At 53.5% G+C, this 16,719-nt stretch overlaps 6 protein-coding genes across 6 annotated transcripts; 3 read left to right on the top strand and 3 right to left on the bottom strand.

Moving 5' to 3' along the window:
• Positions 1-3: 3 nt before the first annotated feature.
• J4E87_001476 (uncharacterized protein) lies at positions 4-1,533 on the top strand (the record flags this gene model as incomplete). Its single annotated transcript, XM_049373119.1, has 3 exons — positions 4-11; positions 108-639; positions 685-1,533. 3 exons carry the CDS (start codon positions 4-6, stop codon positions 1,531-1,533), a joined length of 1,389 nt encoding a protein of 462 aa, XP_049237777.1.
• A 1,043-nt stretch (positions 1,534-2,576) lies between these two features.
• J4E87_001475 (uncharacterized protein) lies at positions 2,577-8,254 on the top strand (the record flags this gene model as incomplete). The annotated part of the gene is made up of 4 exons (XM_049373118.1): positions 2,577-6,347; positions 6,843-6,992; positions 7,165-7,356; positions 7,463-8,254. The coding sequence occupies 4 exons, from the start codon at positions 2,577-2,579 to the stop codon at positions 8,252-8,254; spliced, it is 4,905 nt and encodes a 1,634-aa protein (XP_049237776.1).
• A 939-nt stretch (positions 8,255-9,193) lies between these two features.
• Positions 9,194-10,144, top strand: J4E87_001474 (uncharacterized protein; the record flags this gene model as incomplete). The annotated part of the gene is made up of 1 exon (XM_049373117.1): positions 9,194-10,144. One exon carries the CDS (start codon positions 9,194-9,196, stop codon positions 10,142-10,144), a length of 951 nt encoding a protein of 316 aa, XP_049237775.1.
• Positions 10,145-11,527: 1,383 nt separating this feature from the next.
• Positions 11,528-12,021, bottom strand: J4E87_001473 (uncharacterized protein; the record flags this gene model as incomplete). Its single annotated transcript, XM_049373116.1, has 2 exons — positions 11,528-11,935; positions 11,992-12,021. 2 exons carry the CDS (start codon positions 12,019-12,021, stop codon positions 11,528-11,530), a joined length of 438 nt encoding a protein of 145 aa, XP_049237774.1.
• A 500-nt stretch (positions 12,022-12,521) lies between these two features.
• On the bottom strand, positions 12,522-13,367 carry J4E87_001472 (uncharacterized protein; the record flags this gene model as incomplete). The annotated part of the gene is made up of 3 exons (XM_049373115.1): positions 12,522-12,747; positions 12,805-13,185; positions 13,243-13,367. 3 exons carry the CDS (start codon positions 13,365-13,367, stop codon positions 12,522-12,524), a joined length of 732 nt encoding a protein of 243 aa, XP_049237773.1.
• A 697-nt stretch (positions 13,368-14,064) lies between these two features.
• GND1 (phosphogluconate dehydrogenase (decarboxylating) gnd1) lies at positions 14,065-15,944 on the bottom strand (the record flags this gene model as incomplete). The annotated part of the gene is made up of 7 exons (XM_049373114.1): positions 14,065-14,079; positions 14,129-14,983; positions 15,033-15,167; positions 15,215-15,575; positions 15,626-15,664; positions 15,717-15,745; positions 15,900-15,944. 7 exons carry the CDS (start codon positions 15,942-15,944, stop codon positions 14,065-14,067), a joined length of 1,479 nt encoding a protein of 492 aa, XP_049237772.1.
• Between the last annotated feature and the right edge of the window lie 775 nt (positions 15,945-16,719).

Raw genomic sequence — 16,719 nt, 5'->3', positions numbered from 1 at the left:
GGTATGGTGAAGTGTGGAAGGTAGATGTGTAGCATGTTTCACGTTGGGTCCAGGGCTGGCACATGCAGATCCCGCCTAGTGACATCTGGACGCGCAACCAGGCCCAGGTACGGGAAGATCCACCTTTCAGTCGAGAGAGCTGACGACAACGAGGCCGAACGCACCCCCGGCGCCGCCTGCATCCCGCGCCATGATCATCACGTAGGTCCTGGTCTCGAACACCTCTCCACAACCATCAATGAGCCCGACCTACTAGCCGTTCCGTCACCCACCATGCTCAGCGGACCCCCGAGGGCCATCCCGCTCGTCTTCGTCTTCCTCGCCGCCGGCCTCGTGTGGTGGTATCTCCACCAAATCCCGTCAATTCCAGCATGGAACTCCGGGAGCAGCGCTGCCCACGGCTACCGGCCCTCGCTGCGCGGTGACCCACTCGACTTTGGCCTGCCGCTGCGCTTCTCAGAGGCGCAGACGAAGCCGCCGGGCAGCAACTACACGTACAAGATCATCGTGCCCAAGACGCAGAAGGAGGACATTAGCTGGATGGACAAGGAGATCCCCGATGCGCCGCTGGTCGTGTACGAAGTCGACAACCCCAATGCCGAGCACAAGATTCCTAAGAACAAAGGTCGCGAGGCCATGGTACGTATGGCATATCTGGCATTGAGCCCCCAGCTAACTTCCCAGGTCTACCTCTCGTACATCATCGACCACTACGACGACCTCCCCGACACGTCCATCTTCATGCACGCCCACCGCCACGCCTGGCACAACAACCAGCTCCTCGGCCTCGACGCCGCGCAGATGATCCAGCGCCTCAACCACGAGCGCGTCGCCCGCATGGGCTACATGAACGTGCGCTGCCACCACGACCCCGGCTGCCCGGACTGGATCCACATGGACCGCCCCGGCGGCGACTTCGATTTCTTCCACAAGCCCGAGGAGATCTACTGGCGGCGCAACATCTGGGAGGAGATCCACCCGGGCGCCCCGATCCCGCCTTCCATCTCGGGAATCTGCTGCGCGCAATTCGCTGTGTCGCGCCAGCGCATCCAGGAAGTGCCGATCGAGCGCTTCATTCACTACCGCAAGTGGCTCCTTACAACGGGCATGGACGACCAGTTCTCCGGCCGCATCTTCGAATACATCTGGCACTACATCTTTACCGGCCATGAAGTCCACTGCCCGGCTATGAACACTTGTTACTGCGACGGCTACGGTATCTGTTTCGGCGGCCAGAAGAAGTACGACGAGTACTTCAAGAAGCAGGATGCGCGCAATGAGAAGTTTACCCAGCTGGATAAGTTCAACAAGCGCGAGGAGGAGGCTAAGAAGGATGGCAAGGACCCCAATTTCTCCAAGGAAGAAATCGAGACTATTAATAAACTGAGGACGGAGATTAGTGGTATGGATAGGGAGTTGGATGCGCTGAGAGAGGACGCGAAGAAGAGGGGTGATGATCCCAAGGCGAGGCAGGAGGAGACGGAGAGTTGGGATTCGTCGCATATCTGGGACTATGCTCCGAAGAACGGATGATTCAGCAGTATCTCACAATGGTTATCTTTCGGGAATGGGGGTAAACGTCACTGTTCGCGGAAACTGCATGCAGAAGTAAGGCGTTACAGAGGCGTTCTGAGTAGGGCGGCGTACTGTTGATATGTCCTGGCGAGCTTGCGCCGTGCATGAGCGCTGCATTAGATTTCATGTCATTTCAATAGTATTTAACGATGTGTTGTTCTACTACATTAAGTACGGATACCATGGTGTTGTCAAGGGGTTCTTTCACCTGTCGACCTGATCAATCGATGTATCTCTACTGGCGGTAGGAAAACAAACGATAGTACCACGCGATTCTTACCGACTTTACATGCACTGCATGCAATTGAGGTAAAGGTTGAGAGATCTACTGCTTTGCGCTACCCCTTCTGGTGGTGCTGATCTCCACAACCACCCGTTCGTACGACCAGCACGTGCTAAAGCCACCCTCAGCATCCCGCCCTACCTAACGCTTGCAACATCTCCTCTCATCGCAAACTGCCATCCGTCGTTATCCTCTCACAAAGACCCATAATATCAACTCACCAAACGGGCGATCCACCTATCCAACGACCATGTCCCACCTGCCTCTCCAAATGCGGGTGGCTGGTGCGCTTGCCCCGGGGTGAGGCTCTGCTGCTGCCTTCCCTAATCGAACATCGCTACCAGTCCGAGCGCGATAATCTCCGCGTGTCGTCAACGGTGTCTCTCTCTTTACCGAAATGTTTGACTGCTGTCTGAGACAGCTTGTTTGACCTGGTGTTCTGTTGTCTTGTTTTTATTGTGGCTGGGTGTTTGACACGCGACGCGTTGATGACCTTTGTTGGTCGCGGTGATTGCAAGAGGAGGAATTCACAGCTGCAAGAGTCACCGTCACCACCGCATTCACTGTTCTTCAATCATTACGAATGCTGCCTAGAGAAAAGAGAGAGAGATAGCAGGTTCGATCGTTTCGCGGTTTTCTCACTCCTGTACGACGCGCGCGACACTTCACGCATACACCGAAATCTCGCCGAGGATCACACCCACATTGCGAGCGCACGATGGATGCGACAATCGGTGACAACATCACGCTAGAAACGCCAGAGCCAAAGAAGAGGAGACAAAGCACACAGAGCGCACAACCGAGACGACGAAGCGAACCGAAAATCACATTGCCGGCGCTGAGTGATTTCGCCAGGTCACATGTCGCAAACTGGTCTCCGCCCGTACCTGTAACGCCCGAATCGGAAGCATTACGAAGCTTGAAGAGTGAATGGAGAAAGCAATCCCGCGAAGAGCCTGTGTACGATGGGCCGAGGCCTGAGAAGCAACTTTTGATTGTGGACCTGCAAGATTACGAAATTTATCGGACACCAGAGAGCGAATGCAGAGCGTATGAGCTGACGAGCCTGCACTATTTGGAGGTTTCGATCGCGAAGAAGTTGTGCTTCGATGGCTTCATCTGCGTGGGATCGACCAAACACTACGTACATGCAGTACCAATTCAGGATAGCTCTGTCGAGGGCTACGGAGACGATGAGAATTCTGGTGTTACTACTTACATACAGTCTACGTTTGCGAGTAAGGACAAACATTACGACATATGGTACAGACTTGCCAAGCCGGCCCCAGGCTACAAAGAGTTTCAAAAATCCTTCCTCTGGGTAGCGCAACTGGGAAAGCATATTATCGACTATGTGGACAGCCAACCCGTGGGATCAGTCGGGCTCAACGACTTCCGCAAAGACTTCTATGACTGGCTCTCGCCCCGTTTTGATCAATGCGCGGACTTCCAGCAATGGCATACTGCTTTCAGACACCAAACTGACTTTCGCGTCGCCGTGCATGCCTACATCGAATACTTCTACAACCAAGCCTTCAATCTCCCCAACTCGACACAACTGCTTGCTCATCCTCTCTGGAGCGAGTGCATGGCTAAAGGGTTAACGGCTGTCAAGGCGCAGAAGCAGATCATTGAGCACACCATCGCCACACCAGAAGTTTACGATTGCTTCAAGCACATGTACTTTGGTGAGCAAATTCAGGCAAAACGGCCTACCGACACGGTCAGGATACAACAAGAGCGCAGGAAACGAAGGCTGGGGTTTGCGCAGAGTTTCTGGGCACGGAAACCGACTACTCCGCGACGAAATGTATGTCAACCGTACGGTGACTCACCAGTGAAGGTTAGCGATGTCGTTGCCTTGATCCCCGACGAGGCTGACGCAACCGTTTGGCGCAACACGACATGGGAATGGCTCGCATACGTCCAGGGTACCGAGTCCTTGGAGGATGGAACGCAGAGGTTGTTCGTGCTATGGATTTATCGACACCACGAGACGAACATTTTCAAGGCGGAATATCCCTACAAGAACGAGGTCTTCCTATCGGATAACTGCAATTGCTCCGAAGGAGAGCTATTGTCTACGGACATCAAGGGGAGGTACGATTTAGACTGGTCACCATCTACTATCGACGCTGAGCGCTTTTTCGTTCGGCAAACCTACGTCACACAAGACAGTGCATTTGTCAGTCTTCGATCTTCACACAAGACTTGCACGTGTCGGAAGGAAAAGCGCACATTCGTCGTTGATTACTGTCGAGGCGACACGGTATATCTATCAAGGACCCGCAACAGAGACAAGTTCCTGGATCCAGCCGTCTTTCAACACCTTGACCGCGCCAAGGGGATTGTCAGAGTGCGAAGACTGTTACGACTGGAACGCGACTGCAGAGAACTAGCAGCCAAAGCTCGGCGCTTGAATCTCTTGGCCAATGAGCTTGTCCTCACGGACGAATACGAAGACGTGTCCATTTCCCGCATCCAGAGGCGCTGCTATGTCAAGTTCGTGAGTAAGTCTGACGTCCAGAACGGACAGATACCTTTCACGTACAATCGTGGCGGTGCTGGTGATCTCTGGTTTTTGTCTATGGGATTGACTGGCGTGGAAGGCGATCAGAAACTCATCTTTCTGCGGAATCTTCCGAAGACATTCAACGAGGGCCCTGACATGGCTTCTGCTAATTCATTGAGAGGAATGAGTATCTTCAGTGGCGGCGGCTCGCTTGATCGAGGCCTTGAAGAAGGTGGAGCAGTTACCTTCCACTCCGCTGTCGACTTCAGTCCCCATGCCATCCACACTCAGCGAGCTAACTCGAAGAGCCCGAAGACGATGCATCTGTTCTGTGGCTCCGTCGATGATCACTTTGACGCAGCTCTCAAGGGTAATAAACCTGACCTTGTCCCTCGGGTCGGAGAAGTCGACTTCCTTGCTGCTGGATCGCCATGTCCTGGGTTCTCAGCTCTTCAGCATAATATTCTCAGTCCGCAGTCCCTGAAGAATGCGTCACATATTAGCACCTTCTGCTCGTATGTGGATCTGTATCGCCCTTTGTACGGTATACTCGAAAACGTCGTCAACATGGCTTCAACACGGACTGGATTTGAAGACCAGAACGTGTTATCTCAGGTTGTTGCTTCACTCGTATCAATGGGATATCAGTGTAATCAGTACATCATGGACGCTTGGAGTTACGGCAGCGCGCAACAGCGTTCACGCCTGATCCTCACCATAGCTGCACCCGGACTTGAGCCAATTGCCCAACCTTGGCACACCCACGCGCGGCCTTACGAGGAGACGGCGGGACGAAGCTTAGGTTATCTACCCAACGGACAGAAATTTGGTGAACGCGAGCACTACCCAACGCCTTTTCCGTATGTACCAGCGGTTTCCGTCGATGCGGAACTACCCGACATTGGCAATGGTATCGTACAGACTTGTATTCCGTTCCCAGACCACCGCTTACCGCAAGTACCAACGCGTAAGCAACGAGCATTGGTCAGATGCATTCCACGACAGCCTCCGGGCTGTGACTACAAAGAAGCAGATAGACGTGGTCTGATTCCGACTTCGCTACGAGATCCGAGAACCGACATTGGAAAGGCGTACCGAAGGATCAAAGCAGCTGGATTGGTACCCACTATCACAACGAATATAGTCATTCGCGATTCTCGGAATGGCGCTACGTTGCATTGGGATCAACATCGATCTATCAGTGTGTTGGAAGCTCGTCGGACGCAAGGATACATGGATGAGGAGCCCATCATTGGTCCGCTTCCGGAGCAGTACAAAATTGTTGGCAATGGCGTGGATCGTAAGGTCGCTTTCGCGATGGGGCTATCTCTGCTTCAGGCTGTTCAAAAGAATGGTGAAGGCTTTACTGCGAACGGGACGACGCAGAACTCATCTGAGATGTTGGACGCCACTAGCGACACTGAAATGTCACAGATTGAGAAGATTGTTAAGAAGCCCAAACCTCAGTCTAAAGCACAGGATATTTCGCCTTCTCAGAAGGAGCATCACCGCAGGAGTTCCGGACCGGTGGTGGTGATACCTGGACGACGGCAAACTGATGGTACTACTTCGACTGTAAACAGTACCCCGGGGCCATCTAGAAGGAATGCGAGCATGCCTAATGGCGCAACTAGCGAAACCTCACAGACTCCACCTGTATCACAGCCTAACGCCTCAGTTCCCCAGACCACCGGCTTCTTCTCTCGACTTTCCAAATCTCTCGACGCTGGCGTCGGTCGACTATCACTATCGAGCATGTCCAATTCCTCCTCTACCCCGACTTCCGCACCAACGCCCGTGAAACGCAGTCGAGAAGAAGATGAAGACCCTTTCGCCCCAGAAAGCCAGAGCCGCGCATCAAGAGAGCGGCCCAGGAAACAGCCCCGAGTCAGCGCAACGCCATCAGCACAAGACGGGATCAAACTTGAAACAGAACCCCGTAGGAGGAAGTCTGTATTCTCGCATCGAAGCGGCAGTGTGAGTTCGACGAGCTCGAGTAAGACTCGTTATACTCGTCATTCAGGGTTGTCGGTGGAGTATGTGCCGAAGACTTGGAATAAGAGGGTTGAGGTTGAGACAAGAGGGGTGGTGTTTGGAGAGGAGTTTGTGGATGCTGATTAGTTAGGCTGGTTTGTTGATGGAAGAGTTGAAGAGTGAATTGGGCGATTGCGGGTCGTCTTTGGTGGTGGGCCAAGCAGTTGGACCACACGATGCGAATACCCAATATTCTGGAACCGAATCAATGTATCACAGCTTTGATGTGTATCTCTGTAACTTCAATCAAGATATTAAGAAACAGTACTTCCCTAGTTTAGCATGCCCGAATCCACCTACCTAGGTATCAAAACAGGCTGAGGCCTTCCACATCCGGACTAGTGCGGCTCCATTTGCGCCCGCTGCCGATCTCGCCAAAAAATGCGGGACAACTTTTTTGGGGTAACAACGACAACGACCAACTCCACGATTTCATAGTCAGCAGAACCAAAGATGAAGTTTACGGAGTTAACCGAGATTGAGCTGCCAGCGGCATATGACGCTCATGTCCATCTTCGCGATGGCGAGATGTCGCAGCTTGTTACGCCTACGATTCGTAAGGGTGGTGTGAATCAGGTGTATGTTATGGTGAGTTTGATACCATCCTACCCAATTCTATCTTGTCGCTTTCTCTCTCTGTTTCCTTCGCAGTCATCTTAATTTCCTCTATCTTCTCAATTCCTGTCTACACGTGCTTTCGAATTTCTGCGTCTTACGATATTTGGTCACGTTTTTCTAACCCATCTTGTCATTGCTATAGCCGAATCTTGTCCCGCCCATCACATCCGTGAAGCAATGTCTCGAATACCGCGACAGACTCCGTGCTATCGAGCCGAATGTGGATTACGTCATGTCGTTGTATCTTCACGAGGATATCACGCCGGAGGTTATTCGTGAGGCGAAGAAAGCGGGAATTACGGGTGTGAAGTCGTATCCTGCTGGTGTTACTACGGTACGTACAGATCCAGTCACTCACCCCTAAAGATATGCCAAAGAAAAGGAGATAAGAGAGGAAGACATTAACGAACTCATGTGACAGGCTGACTAACCCCCCACAGAACTCCTCCTCAGGCGTCCTCTCCTACGAACCCTTCTACCCCGTCTTCGCCGAAATGGAGAAACAAAACATGGTTCTCAATCTCCACGGCGAAGTCCCGTCCACGCCCCCAAACACCCACGTAACGAAAACCAAAGACACAAAAACAGGCGCCATAACCATCCTCAACGCCGAACCCGCCTTCCTCCCCACCTTCCTGCTCCTCCACGCCAAGTTCCCCGCCCTCCGCATAATCCTCGAGCACTGCAGCACATCCGCCGCCCTCTCCGCCGTCCGCTCCTGCGGCCCCTCCGTCAGCGGCACAATCACCGCGCACCACCTCAGCCTCATCATCGATGATTGGGCCGGCGATCCCTTTTGTTTCTGCAAGCCTGTTGCGAAGACGCCTGAAGATAGGGATGCGTTGCTGCGCGCGGTGGTGCAGGGGAATGGGAAATTTTTTCTGGGGACGGACTCGGCGCCGCATCCGAGGGGGAAGAAGAGGGGGGAGGATAAGGTTGCTGCGGGGGTTTTTACGCAGCCGTATGCGGTGGGTTATGTGCTTGATGCGTTGGAGGTGGGGGTTAGGAGGGGGGTTGTCAAGGAGGAGGAGGTGACGAAGGAGGTGCTGGAGGGGTTCTTTGGGGGGTGGGGGAGGGGGTTTTATCAGATTGTGGATGAGAAGAAGGAGAGGATTGTGTTGAGGAAGGGGAAGGAGACGGTGGTGGATGTGTTGAGGAAGGAGGGTGGGGGCGAGTGTGAGGTCGTGCCGTTTAGGAAGGGTGAGGTTACTTGGGGGGTGGAGTGGAAGTGAGCGTTTGTCTGCATCATAACCGTGAGATGAGAGGCTATTATATATGTAGTTTGGCTCGACATCGGTTACAGACATAGTGACAACAGTGGCCATCTCTCCATCTTCAGACATTGCCATTCGGACATTACAATCCTGTCCAGTGTGCTGAGTTCGTTGCTAGGTCAAGCGGAAAAGGGCGGTGAAAGTGAAAGGGCAGTATATATCTGCGGTTTGAAAAGCTTGTGCAGACGGAGACCTCGTTCTTCTGTATGCTGCTGTAGTATACAGAACCAGAGAGTCATGCATACGACATCAAGTTCTGTAGCAGATATCTCCAACATTTTAATGCCATACTATGCCTACATTAATGTCATGCCACTGGTATGCATCGCGCCTTAATGCCACAATACGCCTACATCACGCACTGCCCTTACTCTATACATATCCCATCTCCCACATAGCCGTCAACCTCATTCCTTGCATATCCCATACGAATTCCAACTCCGATGTCGCCGTCACGCTCACTTCCGCTCTCACATCCAGCTTCTCGCTCCTCGCTCTCTGCCGAACTCGCGGTGAACGTGAGCAGTGAGCCGCACTTTTCACCGCCAAGACAGCAGCGAGCGTTTGCACCCAGGACGCCCATAACAAAAGTTTTCATGCCGCCGATTTTTGAGATTCTTCAGCAACACACACTGACTACACTCGTAAGTATCCATTCTTTTTGTTATGGTATCAATGGCTTTGCGGACTACATTGGTTTCGGCAGCTTTATGCGTTGCTGCAGCTCACTTCCTACCACCTACATCACCCCCAGCATCTCACTGCCCTTGTGGCATCCTGCCCTCTACCGCCTACATTACCCCCAGCACCTCAATTCCCGTCTCTCATAGTCCTCCCCACCGCATACATCCCCCCCAACCCCTCCTCTCCCTTCCCGTAACTAACCACATAGTCACCATGACCACCCACACCACCACCACACTCCTCGCCTACAAGGCAACGTCGCCGGCATGGCCCACCACGCCCGCCCTCACCACCATCAATCTCGGGCGCGACATCGCCATGGAAGTCCTCGCCACAGAGGCACATCAAGACCGCCTTCGGGCACTACAAGAAGACGAGCTCAAGGAGCTCGAGACGATTTCCGGTGAGTTGTTGCTTTGCGTGCAGCGATTTGAAGCGTTTTTGGCGAGATGGGATGGCGAGGTTTTGGGGTTGGAGGAGAAGAGAGATGAGGGAGGAGAAGAGATGGAGGAGGAGGAGAAAGAAGAGGGTGAGTTGGAGGAGGGTGAGATGATGGAGGACGACGACGACGACGATTCGCCGCCTCGCGAGCGAAGGAGGTTCGACAATTCGCCATCCCCTTCGCCCGAGTACATGCGCCGTCCGGTCGTATACCGGGACTACCAGAACGTCCGGGGCACCGACCCCAACGCCATCAGCGTAGGCGACATCGGATGGGCGCCACTCCCGCGCATGGCAGCCACCGCCCGCGCCACCCACGTCCCGTCGCAGTACGGCCAGATCGTCATCAAGGTCTACCCATTCATTATCGTCAAGAAGATGGCCGACTGCATGATCGGCGTCGTCATTTCGTCTGCCGGCGGCAATGGTCTCCGCCACAAGCAAGACTCGCTGCGGGCGCGCAGTACGTGCGTCGTTGAAGAGGGTTCCCGGGGGCCTACCAACGTCTCTTATGGTTGGGCCATGGGGCCTCGTCTGGATCTGGAGGTGGATGGGACGAGTGCGTATAGGCCTGTCCCTGGTGCGTTTGTGGACGTGTTGGACAGCCACCAGATCCCGTACAACATGAGGTGGAAGGCGGACGGGCGCCTGACGCATGTGAGTAGGGGGAATTTGTGGAAGATGAGGTTCGCGCTGATGAGGGCGGAGCCGCTGGGGGTTTGAGTTGGGGACTACGGGCATGTGTTGAGGCGTTTTGTATATTAGTATGAGGCAGCGTGATGGGCTTCGCGTACTTTTCACCCTGCGAATTGAACCTGTATCCTGCCATGTATGCTTCGTCTCCCTTTCTGCCATATCCATGCATACACCCGTGACTCATTGTAGGTCCCAGCCCTATTATCCACACATCCTATATAACTCTGCCGCTTCTTGTAGTTCCCTAAAGCTCTTGCAATCCGCTATAATTTTCTGCTCAGATTCGGGCCAGCCATTCTCGTTCACCATCTTTATAATCTCTTGGCATCGCTCACGTCCTTCCAGGCCGACGAGACGCGTAAGAGGACAAGCACAATGTGCTAAAAGCGTATCGACCTGTTCGCGCATCTCGTCACTCAGCACAATGGTATCGACTAGCATCTGTCCTTCTGTTGACGCATTGTGACACCGTGTGTCTATGTCGTTTGACCCAGCGTGATGGTCTGAGTTTTTGCATACTCTAACGATCCAAATGAAGTTATGGTATATTCGCTGCTTTGTTAGCTCAAAGTGATGGGTACAGGGTTTCATGTACTTACATTGAATTCCACTCGATCTCCCTCCTCATAGCGTAACCAACAGTCGCCAACGGCTTCGGTGCCCATGCTCCTACCGGTGTATGCAGGTTTCCATTCGTTGAGTCTGTAAACAGGGTAAAAGTCTCGACGTAAGATTATACCACTCTTTTCAGGCACATTCTCGGGCGGTTCAGTAGTGCCGTACCACCACGCTGCATCTACCTTCCGTAGATTTTCGATCCGATCCTGTGGCTTGTAGCTCAGCTTTCCGGGTTCTTGGGTAGGATAGCTTTCGGTACAAATACCCGTTACGCCTGCAACGTTGAGATTTCTGCTCGCCCTATGAACAGGATCACAGATATGAACAATTATAGGCCTTGTAGTAGCTGTGTCTTCTTCTGTGTTTGACGGGTCGGTAATGAAGTCCGGGTCACCGATCGTTGCAGTTGTAGAATGATTAGTCCTCATGCTTGCATTGTCGGAATCGGTATTCGGCCGCTGTCTCATAGCTGCGTTGGAAGCTTTTTTGTATACTCTGGAGTTCGAAAGAACAGATTCGAAGTGTTGTTCGGAAGAGCCGTCAGTAGGATCGACAAGGGTTGAGAGATTGCTCGGGAGAGTATCGGGGGAATCTTCGGTTTTGAATGTGGATTCCGCCACTGTGAGGGCATAAGCCTTTCGCATGTGTTGGGTGTGTTCGTTCATTGTTGTCATCGTCTTGCTTTGTTCTTTTTCCTGAAGGGGTTTCTTTCTCTCGGTCGAAGAATCCCTGCTAAATTCAGTCGGCCATTCATGGCTGTAGCTGTACGCTATATGGAGACTTTGTCTTCACTCACCTGTTCAGCGGGCTGATCAACATGTTGATCGCAGTATGGTTTTGATGCAGTCGTTCTAATAAGTCCTTGGCTTCATCCTCATTCCACAGAGTCCAAAATTTGGCTTTCGAGCTCATGCTACCATCACCGTGGACGCCCTTCATGATCTTCGACACGTACTTCCCGAGGCATACCCCCAGCACGAGAGAGCTTATCAGAGTCGTATCGAGCGTATCGACCAAGTCTGGGTCCGCGTGCACAGCATTCGTTTCGTCCAGAAGTAGTGCCTGCAGCCGCGAAAGTAAGGTCCCATTAAGTTTGAGCTGGGAACAGAGGAATCGCGCGGTAACGGGCGCGTGCTTCCATTTGTTCCGTATGTCGTTCAGGCCTTTGGCAGCTCCGAGGAAAGTCGTAATGATCCGGAGCTAAAAGTATGGTTAGCTTGACAGCTTCAAATAGGCCCCGGTTTTGCTAAACTTACCACATTCGTTGCGATGCTCAAGGGGTCCATCTTGCTCGTTGTGAAACATGCGAGTTGAACAGGTGCGTTGGAATAAGGCTGGTGTTATAACCTAGCGATGAGGTATAAGAGCGTCCCATTTGCCATCGGAATGAGAAAGAGGCTTTCAGCTGCAGCCTGCTGTTTGATGTGTGGTTCCATTATCTGCAAACTTCCGTAGTCATCATTATGCTTATTCTCCTGCTCGTGCGATCGTCGGGATCCTGTCATAGATGTCAAGCTAAGTTATCGCACTTACATCACACGGCGCGGAAAGCCGTGACTTTTGAACATTTTGTGAATTTCTGAAATACCTGCTATGCCATACGGAATAGCATGTTTACCTTCCAGCACCCTCCCATAGAATGCATGACTGCTACCATCATTACATATTTCTTTCGTGATTTATATCTCACACAACGAACGAGACCAAACCCTCCACCCAGCGACATATCCTCTGCGGAATGTTTACAACAAGGTATCCGTCGCCAAAGCCCTGGGCCTGCCGATTTCTAACCTCCCTTCCTAGGAGCGTTGGGCACAGCCACCGGAGCGCGAGCCGCTCCTCCCGCAGACGCGCCCTTCTTACGCTGGTAGAAGGCTTCGACAACCTTGCGAACGTGAGCCTTAGCCTGGTGCTTGTCGGCGGGTGCTTTGATGCTGTCGAGCGTGTACGGGGCCTGGATGAGGACGGAGTCGTTGACGACGATCTGCGTATCTGCCCACCGAGTTGGTAGACTGTGGTTCGTATGTTAGCCTTGATATCCTGTCTCTGCCAGATCGGATATGACTCACGTCCTCGATATAGCATCGAACAACTCCTGTGCTTCAGCACTAACACCCTTGCCCTTCTGCATATCCTTCTTCTTCATCTCGCGGATGGTTTGGTCTTCGCGGGCTTGTAGCGCGGCCAGATCCACCTTGGAGATACTGGGGAGTGCGCCATCGAAACCCGCTGCGGACTCTGCTACGCGCTCTCCTGTGCCGATGATCTCGAAGGACTCAATGTGTGCGAATGGGATGATGTGGTAGTCGCCGGGCTGGCTGAATAAGGAGGTCGGGGAGGGGTTCGGTGGGGCGGGTGCGGTGTTGATGGCTATGGCGTGGGTGAGGTTGCAAGCCGTGAAGAGGGTGCCCTCGAGGACGTTCTTGCCAGGGGCACATGTGACTTTGATGCTGGGAACTGTCAGCTCTTATCCCAGCGGTGATACCACTTCGACGAGCGGAACGTACCGTGACCCAACAGCCTTGTACAGATCGGAATCCGCGCCAATGACATCTTTGTTCGATCCAGGGCCGGCTTTTAGGTTCGGAGTCGCAACCTTGCCCGCAACGCTATTGCGCTTGTTGTCCGCCATGACGGTCCTGCTCTTGTGTGCCTCTGTCTAGGCGACTTGTGTATTACGGGCGGCGGAGGCTAACGTGTTGCTCCGCTACAATTGGGTCTCGTCAGCACCTAGTCCCTGCCCAGATTCTACGACGGAGGACCTAACGCCAGAGACTCATACAAGCAGTGAATATACAATCCAAAGGAATGAAAGAAATGAAAACGCGACGACGCACGCGCAACCGGGTCGTGGGGCAGCGCTGGCGTGGCGGAGCTGGCGGAGCGCGAGGCGGGTGGGTTGGTGTTGTCGTGATGCGCTGCAACTTTCCGTGGTCGCGATGCCAAGCCTTTACGCAGGGCGCTTGCCGCGGGGCCAATTATAGAAGGTATATGGTGTAGGCCTTGGAGACGCTTCCGTCCCGAGTGTATCCTGATTGCTGGGAAGCCGATGCGCGTGCGACCTCGTAACAATGTTCAATTCATAGTGGGGTGGCTCGTCAAGGGTCTACCTGGAGGTACGCGACGATCAACGCTAACTCCAGCTAGCGTAAGAGTAGCAACACAGCGGTCAAGCTGAGCTTCAACATTCACCAGCACATGCAAACATTGGACATGCGAATCGTTATATTCATTCTAGATTCGAGGTATCTCAGTTTTCACGTTCGTCATAAAACATGAACTCGGGGCAGCCCTCTGCTCCCGTCTAACAAGCAATGGATATCCCCTTTTTAAGCGTTGTAGGTCTGGCAAGTTGTTAGTGTCTTCTAAATGATAAATGGGCATGAAACTTACAGAAGCAGAGATGTTACCACCCCTTCCGGTCCAGTTGACGTGGATGTCCTGGCCCTCCTTGTAGGTCTCGTTGGCGAACTCGGGCTTGATCCTGAAGGTGTGGGCACCGAAGTAGTCACGCTGCGCCTGCAACAGGTTGGCGGGCAGGTCCTTGGCGCGGTATCCGTCGTAGAAGCTGAGGGCGGTGCTGAAAGCAGGGGTGGGGATACCCCAGAGAGCACCCTTGGAAACGGTGTCTCTCCATCCGGACTGGGCCTTGTGGATAGCCTTGCTGAAGAAGTCGTCGAACAGCAAGTTCTCGAGCTCGGGGTTCTGGCGGTAAGCCTTGGTGATCTCCTTCAAGAAGACGGAGCGGATAATGCATCCACCGCGCCACATGAGGGCAATCTCGGGCTTGTTCAGCTTCCACTTGTACTCCTTGGCGGCGTTCTGGATCAGCATGAATCCCTGCGCGTACGAGATGATCTTGGACGCGTAAAGAGCCTGCTCGAGGTTGTCGATGAAGGCCTGGCGGTCGCCAGAGAAGCTGGGGGTGGGGCCGTCCAAAAGACCGGCGGCACGGCCACGCTCCTGCTTGAGCGAACTCAGGCAACGGGCGAAGACGGCCTCTCCGATCAGGGTAACGGGCATACCGAGGTCGAGCGCGTTGATGGCGGTCCACTTTCCGGTACCCTTCTGACCAGCAGAGTCCATGATCTTCTCAACGATGGCAACACCATCGTCGTCGTTCTTGTACATGATGTCACGGGTAATCTCGATCAGGAATGAGTCGAGAACGCCCTTGTTCCATTGTGTGAAAACGTCGCCAATCTCCTTGTTGCTCATGCCGAGACCGCGCTTCATGATGTCGTAGGCCTGTTTCTGTCAGTCGCCTCTTTCTTTCTGTATGATCGTCTCGTCTCACCTCGCAGATCAACTGCATGTCACCGTACTCAATACCGTTGTGGACCATCTTGACGTAGTGACCGGCACCCTCGTCACCAACCCATTGGCAGCAGGCCTCGCCGTCGGACTTTGCGGAGATGGACTGGAGGACATCCTGGATATTGTTAGTTTTTGCCTGTTCATCTCTTCGCGCATTCCTACCTTGATGTATGGCCAGGCCTCCTCGTTACCACCGGGCATGATGGAAGGACCGTAGCGGGCACCCTCCTCTCCTCCAGAGACACCAGTTCCGACGAATCGGATACCCTTGGACTTGAGGTAGTTTGTGCGGCGGTTGGTGTCGGGGTAGTGGGAGTTACCACCGTCGATGATGATGTCGCCCTCCTCGGCACCTCCCTCGAGGAGGAGCTCGATGAAGTCGTCAACGGGCTTACCAGCCATGACGAGCATCATCATGCGGCGGGGCTTCTTGAGCTTGGAGACGAACTCCTTGATGGAGTGGGCGCCGACAATGGACTTGCCCTTGGCCTCATCGTTCAAGAAACGGTCGACCTTGGCAACGCTATCTGCCTGTCAGTGTGTGTTGGCGGCGCGGTGTATCGAGGCGCTTACGTTCGGTTGAAAGCAACAACGGTGAAGCCGTGGTCAGCACTGGTTGATGTCAGTACTGGTTTGGTGGGTTATGACGTTGGTCGTGACTTACGCGTTGAGGATCAAGTTCTGGCCCATGACCTATATGTATGGTCAGCATGGCTGGCCTTGATGCGTTGGAGGTGAATGTCTCCGGATAATTCGCGCTCTGGACTCAATGGCTGGCGGGAAAGTACGACGACGCGCACTTTCTGCTGCACTCGCCGTGAACGCGATCGGAGCATGGAGTACTTACGGCCAGGCCGATGAGGCCGAAATCTCCGACGGGCTCAGAAGACATGATTGCGTTCTCGTGTGGGTGTAGGTGGGTGGATGAGAAAGTGTTGGCGGGGTAGAATTGCAGCGACCGGGCGTGCAATACGAGGGCAATTGAGGCTTATAAAGCGGGAGATGGTCAAGAGAAGGAAGAAGAAGTCTGGTGGGGGTCGTCAAGATATGTACGCGGAAAGTCTTTGGAACAAGCGGGGCACACTACTATTGCATCAATGGCACGTCCCACCACCATATCCCAGCATCACGCTGTTGACGGAGAATAGCTTCGGCCGCGGCGGTAAGGTATGTCATACAAGCCACTGTTGCCAATTCCGTCTTGTAAAACGTTTGCACCGCTGCCGACATGATTGCTGAACATCACGTCGCATGATTAGAAAGCCGCCGTCTAATGAGCGGGCTAGACACGGGTGGGTTGCGCATGGTTGCAGTGGTTGCAGATGCTATGGCTATCACGACTCGGTGTACATTCACTATTGACATCAATTTCATCCTAGCAGACTAGCGACGCAAGCAACAGTCCCAACGGCGTCGCGGTCAAATGCGGCTGCTTGTGAAGCCCCTCCGTCTCAGCCTTAACACAGCATTACGCAGTACGGATGGAGGGGCAGCGTGCAGGGATCACCGGATACGCTAGGACAGGTCGCCGGAGAAGTCTTGCAATGTTTCCAAGGCTACCTGGATGGACTGTGAGGGCTGACGCGATGTGAGAAAACTCATCACCGGTGACGCCTGTGCATCATGCTGCACCTTCTTGCTGGCTGTTCAAGGTTGAGCCTTGCGGT

Source organism: Alternaria ethzedia, assembly GCF_023757985.1.
Source record: "Alternaria ethzedia strain BMP 0044 chromosome Unknown scaffold_2, whole genome shotgun sequence".
In the NCBI taxonomy this organism is placed as follows: domain Eukaryota; kingdom Fungi; phylum Ascomycota; class Dothideomycetes; order Pleosporales; family Pleosporaceae; genus Alternaria; species Alternaria ethzedia.
The sequence above is the reverse complement of the archived record's forward strand: the minus strand, read 5'-3'. Positions and strand labels throughout refer to the sequence as shown.